General features: G+C 67.5%; 1 protein-coding gene across 1 annotated transcript in view; it reads right to left on the reverse strand.

Moving 5' to 3' along the window:
- Positions 1-8224: 8224 nt before the first annotated feature.
- The window catches only part of SSTR5 (somatostatin receptor 5), a 2942-nt gene continuing 1854 nt past the window's right edge, over positions 8225-9312 (reverse strand). The window contains exon 5 of the mRNA XM_077762796.1: positions 8225-9279. Within this exon, the coding sequence (XP_077618922.1) occupies positions 8225-9279 (1055 nt within the window). The remainder of the gene's footprint in view (positions 9280-9312) is intronic.

A 9312-nucleotide genomic window follows, 5' to 3' on the forward strand; every position in this document is an offset into this window, starting at 1 on the left:
CACACCAGCAAGTTCAGGATGCGACCTGTGGTCTGGGCGGCGTGGGGTGAGCCTGGTGGGCTGTGGAGGGGCAGGGGGGGGCAGGTGGGCAGGCTGGGCTGGGGGGTCTGCCCTCGAGTGGAGCGAGCCATCCTTTCTGCCTATAAAGGGCTGAGGCGGGCACCAGGCTGTGGAGGCATCTACAAAGCGTCTGGTGGCTGGACACTGGGGGCCAGGAGAGGGGCGGGCCTTGNGGCCTTGGAGGGGAGGCTGGGTGGGCAGGGCAGGGGCGGAGCGGGGTGGGCAAATACAGATCCTGCCCCCTCAGAGCCGACTCCAGCAAGAAACATGCTGAATCCCAGGGTGTGTGAGGGCGGCCAAGGCCCAGACACAGGGTGGCGTCAGGCAGAGTCGGGGTGGCCTGGGCCGGGGGTGAGCATCGCCCCGGGGGTGAGCACGGGCCCAGCTCTGGAGGGCGGGTGTCTGGGTACTCCAGGCATCCCCTCGCCTGCTTGGATGGTGGAGGAAGGTCACACCAGAGCCTCAGGGCCCCCCCATAGTCACATGTAAGTACGAGGCCCTGCAGGCAGGGGTGTAGGTGGGGGATGGCGGGGCTCACACCTTAAGAGGGCTCCGTGCACCCCGGGGCTGGAGCCACCAGGCTGCCCGCCCCCCAGAGGACACTCGGAGTCTGTGCCTTTCCTGGCGCGTGTTCTCTGGCCTGGGCCTCCGGTGGGCCCCTCCTCTGGCCTCATCACCGCCACCACTTCCTTGGGCCTCCCCCAAATCTCCCCTCCCCGCCCGCCCGCAGCTGCCCCTCCCCAGCCGGGATCCTGGGGCGACGGGGCCACCAGCTGGCTCAGGTCCTGCCTGTGCCGAAGTGGCTGGAGCTCAGGCAGACTGTACCTGCGGGACACGTCAGAGCCTTGTAGAAGGAAGGACGTAGGCCACTGGCCGGGACGCAGGACAGGGCAGAGGTATGCAGCTGGAAGCCCCGGCCCCCTCTCCCCTGTGGGTGCACCAGGAGCGGGAGGGGCTCCCACAGTCCACCTTCACCCTGGGTCCCCAAAGAGCACCGAGACGGCGCCCCCAGATCCGCCTGCTCTGGCAGACCTCCGGGAAGGTGGGGCAGGGGGCGGGGGGTCAGCAGGGACCACACCCCAGACACACAGGAACGGCTTCTTGTCCCGGGGCAGAGGGCCACGCCTTCACGGGTGCAGAAACTGGGGCCCCTCAAGGGTATTACTGTGCGGGGAGCCAGCCCTCCACCGGCTGGGCTGCCCCCCAAGTGTGGCCCCGGGGGAAGAGGGGCTCACTGGGGAGGGGCGCTGGGGACCCCTGTGCTGCGCACACAGGGCCCGTCAGCAGGGGGAGGGTCTCTCTGCCCGCATCCCACCCTGTGGCCGGGTCCCGAAGCCCCTTGAGCCGCGGGCCCTGGGGACCCCTGTGCTGCACACACAGGGCCCGTCAGCAGGGGGAGGGTCTCTCTGCCCACATCCCACCCTGTGGCCGGGTCCCGAAGCCCCTTGAGCCGCGGGCACACCCCCTGGCACACTGTGGGTCCTGCCCAGCACGTGTCCCAGCGCCCCAGGTACGCGGCCCTCACACGCGGTCCCGGGTTCACGGCAAACAGAACCCTGCCCTGGGAGTCATAGATGAGGAGGGCAGCACAGGCAGGGACCCGGACCCAGAGACACGGGGCATCAGGGGGCCCAGAGGGGACCCCGGGGACACACAAGTCCCCCAGGCCCCCTGGAGTACCTGGCAGGCACAGCAAGACTCAGGGGCTCCTTAGGGTCAAGGACACAACGTGGGGGGCAAGCACGGGAGTCACAGGCTGGTGAAGCCACGGCCCTGCCGGAGACGGGAGGGACAGAGGGGGCCCCTGGCCTGGCGTGCGGGCTGAGGGGACCCTCAGTGTGCATGGTGGCCTTTGGCCTGGGTCCTTTTATGGCCACAGTAGCTGGCCCCACGCAGGGCAGCGGCCACGGGCAGGCAGACCAGGAACAGCCTCAGGGCACGGGAGGGGGGCCGGGGGGGCGCTACGGGGGCAGAGAGGGCTCTGCCGAAGGGGCAGGGCACCCACAGGAAAGAGTCGCCTGTGAGGAGACTGGACGGATCCTGGCTGCCCCCACCTCCCCCGCCCCACCCAGGTCCTGGACTCCCCTCCCACCCCGGCCTGGGGGGGACCTCAGGTGGGGAGCCCGGCCCGGCCGGAGGGAAGCCGGTGTCTTCCTCGGCTCCCACTTCCGGCAGTGGGCGAGGAGAGCGTCGGTCAGGCCCTCGGAGCGGCCGTGGCCGAGGGCGGCTGTTGCCTGGGGTGCCCGGGTCTGGGGAAGCCTGCTGACTGGGCAGCGGTTCCTTCTAACCTCAGGGCGTGAATCCGGCTGCTCACGGAGCCTGGACGAGGGACGCACTGGGAAAGCTCGGCCAAGCCTTGGGGACAGGCCCCGCTCCCCGCTGCTGGCCCAGGAGAGTGTCTGATAACCCCGGGAGCCAAGGCCACCACGTCCCCAGACCAGCGGCGGTGTGCGGGGCGTGCTTCAGGGTTGGGCCACCATGTGCACGTGACAGACCGGGCATGTAGCTGAGCGCCTGGCGGAGCCACGGGGCAGCGGGAGGGAGGCCGGGGCGGCCCCGACAGGAACAGGCAGCGGGTGGGCTGTGGGCAGCCAGGCGTGCTCGTGTGTCACGGGAAGGGGGCGGGAGAAGCCACAGCCCCGCCACGTGCCCCCTAGAGGGGCTCCCGCCGCGGTGTCCTCGGTGTGTCCGTTCAGTGGGCTCCCACAAAACATCCTTTTAAAACATTTAGGTGAAATTCACATGACATGAAACTTAAAAACGATTCAGTAGTATTTAGCACGTTCACAATGCGGCTCAACCGCCACCTCCATCTAGTTCCGGAACTTTCTCATCACCCCAAAAGGAGTCCCCGTCCTCTCTCCCAGCCGCCGGCCATCCCTGATCTGCGTTCTGTCCCTGGATTTGCCTCTTCCCAGTGTTTCAGAGAAACAGAGTCACCGTGGGGCCCTTTGCACGTTGTTGTGTCCATGAGGTCACGTCCTCCAGGCGGGTCCACGCTGTGGCGCCTGCCAGGGCTGAACCGACCACGGTGTGTCCCCGCGAACCCTGGGGGGCACTGGGGCTGCCTCCACTCGTGGGTGTCACTGACAGCATGGATAATACCTTCATGAGCGTTTGTGCAAAATCCACTTTCTCAACTTTGTGGAACAGCACTGGGCACAACCTAAAAGAGTGAGTAGACAGGACTCTAGAACATTCTGAGACCCAGCTCTGCTCTGTGTGAAAACTCGGCCTGAGCTGCGAGATGTGGCAAGTGACATGGCCACCAGGCAGAGGTCCAGGGAGCCAGGAGGACCAGAGTGACTGACGTGCCAGTGAGGGAGGGGCCGTGCCGGGGACCCTGCCACGCCGGGCGTGCCACGCAGTGAGGGAGGGGCCGTGCCGGGGACCCTGCCACGCCGGGCGTGCCACGCAGTGAGGGAGGGGCCGTGCCGGGGACCCTGCCACGCCGGGCGTGCCACGCAGTGAGGGAGGGNCACCGCCATTAAAAACATGTGGGACACCCCCCACAGTGGCCTTATTCCACCCAAAGGGAGGGCCACTCAAGCCAGCCACGGACGACAAACGGGTGCCCTAGACGTGCCCCATCCACATGACGCAATATTATCCGAGACATTCCGACAGGCGCTCGGACCTGTGCTCAGTCCGCACACGGTGCGGGTGCCCGTGGAGACAGATGCCTGGGGACGGAAGGAGCCGGCGGTCCCTGGGGGCGGGGGAGGGGTGGGGACAGAGCTCCCGCGTGGGGAGATGGGAAGGCTGTGCGGGCGGGCGGCGGTGGTGGTCCCGGGCGGCGGGGACTCCTGCCCCCGAACTGTGCTCCTACAGAGGCCGAGTGGTGAACCTTCCACTACGTGCACATTACCACAGCAAAGATGTGTGAGAATACTGAGCTAATCTCTGGATGGGGACCCCGTTCTCAACGTGGAAGACAAAGTGGGAGCCTTGCCAAACAGCCGAGGGACAGGCTGGCTTTGTAAAAACAGCAGACATTGCTCTTTATCAGCCCTGCAGCCACACGCACGGCGTGAGGCGCGTGAGACCAGAGAGGGCCGGGCGGCTCCTCTTCGAGGGAAGGGGTGAGGGTCATCTTGAGCCCAGGAGGCTGCTGGGGGTGGGGGGCGGGGACAGCCCGAGGGCCAGCGTCCAGACACACTCCTTCCAAGGGCGCCTGGTCACCACCTCCACACGTGCTCTGGGGGGACCCAGCAGAGTGGCCCAGGGACAGATCCACCGTCCAGAGGGCCGGTGAGGCCACAGCCGGGTGTGAGAAGCTGGGGGGGGGGGCAATGGCGGCCTCTCTCCTGTGACCTCTGTCCCCTATCCCACTGCACCACCAGCCACGGGACAGACCCCTGCATGGCCCCAGGGACCCCTCAGCATGCCCGCTGGGAGCTGAGTTAGGAGGGAGAGAGGAGACCCGACGACAGGCTGGGCACCGTGTGGGCAGGGACCGGGGGCAGCTCCCGATGTCACCCGCACCCCAGGCCTCACAGCCCCCGGGACACGGATGTGGGTGGGGGGCGTTGGGCATCTCCTTTCCCCGCGTCCACTCCCCAGCTTCGCCCTGACCCCTGGGGACCACATCGCACCTCCCAGCCTGTGCGGCCATGGGGAGCCCAGCGGGATACGGGGAGCAGGGAGGGGGGGTGGGCTCTCCGTCCCAGCTCTCCTGGGAGGCCCAGCTGCCCTGGGCTGAAGGAGGCCCCCTCCTTGTTCTCATAACCCCGTCGTCACACCTGTCACCACCCGCCACTGCAGAGTGTCCCTTTATGAAGACGTCTCAAACACCCGGCGGGGCCGGCTGCCTGTTTCCCACGGACCGCCTGGGCCCGGGAAGCGTTGGGGAGTGCGAGCCACAGGGTGGCCGGTCTCCACTGCTCGGCGCTCCGTTTCCTCCGGCGGGAGAACCAGCCATGTGGCCGGGGCCCCTGCCCCTCCCCCCACCCCTGGGCTATGGTCTGGGAGAGGGACTCCGGTACAGGTACAAACATCGGGCAAGGGCTGGGCTGGCAAAGGGCCACGTGTTTGTGTGGGTAGAGCCCCTGCCCCTCCCCCCATCCCGTGCCTGATGGTGCTCCTGGACCAAATGCATAACAGTCCCTGAAGGAGGGAGGGGCAGAGATGGGGACCCCCTCAGACTCCTGGGAAGCCACAGGACCTTTGGGCAAGGCCTCCAACCTGGCCAGAGCCCCCTTTGTTCAATGTCCTTTTATTCATTCAACAAACACGCCTTAGGAGCCAGGATGGCGTTGGCCAGCCCGGACAGAACAGGACAGTGTGCCTGGCTGCAAGGGAGGGGACCCCTGGGGGCCAGGGTGAAGGGGGGCTCACAGACTCAGCTGTCTTTCTGGGCCCTTGCCCCACTCTGCCCTTGAGACCCAAGCTACGCAGGGACCCTGATCAGTGAGCAAAGACCTGACTGCTGTCCTGACACCCCGGGGGCACATCACCGCTCTCTGTGCCCGCACTGTCCTGTGACAAGTCCTTCCTGGCGTCTCCCCGTGGTCTGTCCATCCCCTGAGCCAGGACACCCCAGGGAGTGGGCCCTTTCGGACCCCACGTGAGGCACCCCCACATCGCTGCTGCTGGCGGGGCTGGCCGGGGTGCAAGCACAGCCCCAGGGCCGGCCGGCCTCGGTTTCCCTCTCTGTGGGGATACCTGTCCCACCCCGTGCCCCGCCCTGCTGGGCAAACAGAGCCCTCCTGTCTCCGCGCACCGTCCCGGAGGCGGCCGCGTCCTGGCCCTGCAGCCGGATTTCCTGAGCAAGGTCACTCTGGGAGCCACTGGAGCCCAGCAGCCAATAAAAGGCACCGATGCGTGGGGAGAGCCCATAAAGCGGGTCAGCCGCTGGGGCGTGTTTGCTCTGTGCCCCCACCCCTCCCTCGGGGCCCGGGGACGCAGGGTCTGCCAGCAGCGTGGTGACCTGTGGCCCCTGCGGCTGGCCCCCTCCTCATCCACCTACCCCGATCCCACAGAGGCTTGCAGGGGCGTCTGGGTTCTCTCGGCTCCTGCTCCGGGCCCCACCCTCGGCCAAGGCTTCAGGGACCGCCCACACTGGCCAAGCCTAGTTCCCAGGGGCCGGGGACTGCCTGGAATCTGCAAGGACGTCCCATCAGGCCTGGAGCACACACACCTGTGCACTCACACACATGCACACGTGTGCACACATGAATGCTTGCACACCCATGAGTGTGCATGCGCGCACGCACACATGCATGCACCCCACACAGAGGACCTGGTCAGGGAGCTGCTGGTGTCTGTTGTGCACACAGACATACGCGAGGGTGCTCGGGGCCGGCACGGCCCTGGGGGGAGCTCACAATGTCAAATCAATGGGGAAAGATCGATTCGGGCAGAGATTTCCAAGCCATCTGCTCACTCCCCAAAGTCATTCTGAGGAGATGCACTTTGCATCCAAACCCAGGGGAGGCCCGACTGAACGAGCCTCAGTTTTTCCCGGGGCACCCTTCCTCCCCGGGAGGCTGGGCGCTGGGGGCGGGGGTGGGCGCAGCGAGGCTCTGCGGGCCCCACCGTGGAGAGGCTGCCCCAGCCCCCAGGAACCCAGCCTCCACACCCCCAGGGGCTGAGGCCCCAAACGAGCACCCCCCACTCCCCCCTCCCCCTGGGGGGCCCCGGGCGGGCTCTCCCTGCAGCCCCGCTGGTTTGTACTTTCCCTGTTTTCACCTGCGTGTCCGGCTCCCACCTCCCGGGGTGTCTGCCCACCCCCCCCAGCCTCGGCTGACCCGAGAACCCAGATTGGCACCAACTTCGATCGGCTCCAGGGACAATATTTGCTTTGGGAAAGAGTCAAACATTTATTCTCCAATTTATTCAGGAGATCGGTTGTCAAACACAGGCGCCCTCGCCACGCTATTGCGTTTCCAGGCCTTGGCCTCTGCCCAGGGTTGGTGCGGGGCCCGGGCCGCGCTGCCTGCGGCTGGAGGTCCTGCTCCGGGCACACCCGGGGGGCGTGAGCCGGGGTGACGTCAGGGCGGGCTGTCCAGACTGGGGGGCAGTGCGCAGGCCGGTGAGCACCCACATGCTGGTACTTCTTCTGGCCCCAGAGACGCCCAAGGCCCATGGAGCCCCAGCAGGTCTCGGCTGGCACCTTCCCCGGGACGGCACTGCCGGAGGGGGCGGCGTTCTGGGGGTGGGAGGACCACTCCAGCCTGGGGACGGCACAGCTCCCCAGGGGTCTGGCATTTGCTGGCATTTGCAGGCACCCACACAGCGCTGCCTTCCAAGTGGCTGCTATTTGCACTGGGAGCTGCTCCCTCCTCTGCTATCTGGAAATTTCTCCTCTGCTTCTCGCCCCCCCCGCCCAGGCCAGAGCCCCTGCCCTTCTCCCGACGCCCTTTGCACAGGGCCCCCCTGGACACCTACGTCCCCCGGACCCAGAAGCCTGGGGGGCCGGCCCTCCTCCCCCAATCCAGCCACTCTGCTTGCCGCTCCCCCATCCCAGTCCCGCCGTGGAGCCCTCGGCCCCCAGCCCGTCCCTCACGGGCCCCCAACCCATGACTGTGGCCAGCCAGGAAGGGAGATCTGTGGCAGGGGTGCGCAGCCGGGGGTCTCCAGGGCGAGAGCGCTCCACAGTCCCAGCCGTCCCCAGTGGGACCCGGCCCACCCTCCCCGCCCTGATGGCCGCACAGCCGTGTTCCCTCTGCACCTGCCTCCCAGAGTCAGCACGGTCACCGGGCGGTGCCGGGGGCAGAGGCCAGAGCCCAGGCGCTCAGGCGTCTTTGTTTGCACAGACGGACACTTGACCAGGTGACGCAGGGCTGGCGTGAGGAGGCACATGGGACCGCAGGGCAGAGGCGGGGAGAGCAGTCACCCACTCACACCGGTGGTTGCTCCCTGGACCGGCAGGCTAGCATGGGCAGGGGGCAGGGTAAGGTTGAGGTGCCCTGAGCACTGCCTGGGACACCTGGCCTCTCCCCCGGGACCCCCAGCCTCCCGGAGCCCTGCCTCCACGGCGGGAGCAGGCTGGGGGGGCGGCCACGGCAGGACCACCCACTGCCTCGCCCCGCACACCTGGTCCTCGCAGCATGCAGAGCACCCGGGCTGCGGGGAGGAGGCCCCGAATCTTGGGGGAGGGCTCTGCCCAGCAGGAACCCCAGACCGGGCAGGGGGTCCCTGGAGCCCCACCTGCCCGGGACCCTCACAGCTTGCTGGTCTGCATGAGCCCGTTGGCGTTGGAGCTGCGCCCGGGCAGCGTGGCCTCCTGGAGCCGGCCGCCCTTGTCGGGCTGTGGCTCCGTGGCCTCTGCATCCTCGGCCCCGTAGCCCTTGCGGAGGCACAGAACCTTCCGGAAGCTCTGGCGGAAGTTGTCAGAGAGGAAGCCGTAGAGCACGGGGTTGGCGCAGCTGTTGGCGTAAGACAGGATGACCACGAAGAAGTAGGCGCCGGCGGAGGCGGGCTCCTCGGGCAGGACGAAGGCCAGGTTGACGATGTTGATGATGAAGAAGGGCAGCCAGCAGCCCACAAACACCACGACCACCACCACCACCATGCGGGTCACCTTGCGCTCCGAGCGCCGCCGCGTGGCGCCCACGCGCACGCCCGACGCCTTCACCTTGACCACGATGAGCAGGTAGCAGAGGCAGATGACCAGCAGCGGCCCGAAGAAGCCCAGCACAGACGTGTAGATGATGAACACGGCGCCCCACAGCCCCACGGGCTCCGGCCAGCTGAGGTTGCAGGTGTCCCAGCCCTCCTGGATGTCCGCGAACACCACCAGGGGCAGCGACATGAGCAGTGAGAAGGTCCAGACGGCGGCGCTGGCCAGCTTGGCCACCCTGGGGCGGCGCCAGCGGGCGGAGCGGATGGGGTGCACGACGGCCAGGTAGCGGTCCACGCTCATGACGGTCAGGCAGAAGATGCTGGTGAACTGGTTGATGCCGTCCAGCGTCATGACCAGGCGGCACAGGACGGGGCCGAAGGGCCAGTAGGAGACGGCGTTCTGCGTGGCCAGGAAGGGCAGGCCCAGCATGAGCAGCACGTCGGCCACGGCCAGGTTGAGGATGTAGATGTTGGTGACCGTCTTCATCTTGGCGTGGCGCAGCACCACGTAGATGACCAGACCGTTGCCACCCAGCCCCACCACGCACACCAGCAGGTACAGCACAGGGACCCCCACGGCNCCAGCGTGGGGGCCGGGAACAGAGGCTCCATCGAGGCCGCTGGGGGCCAGGCGGGGCGAGGGCCGCGTCCTCTCTGCAAAGACAAGGGAGGACGCAGGGTAATCCC

This window comes from Crocuta crocuta, unplaced genomic scaffold (assembly GCF_008692635.1).
Source record: "Crocuta crocuta isolate KB4526 unplaced genomic scaffold, BGI_CrCroc_1.0 scaffold234, whole genome shotgun sequence".
NCBI lineage: Eukaryota > Metazoa > Chordata > Mammalia > Carnivora > Hyaenidae > Crocuta > Crocuta crocuta.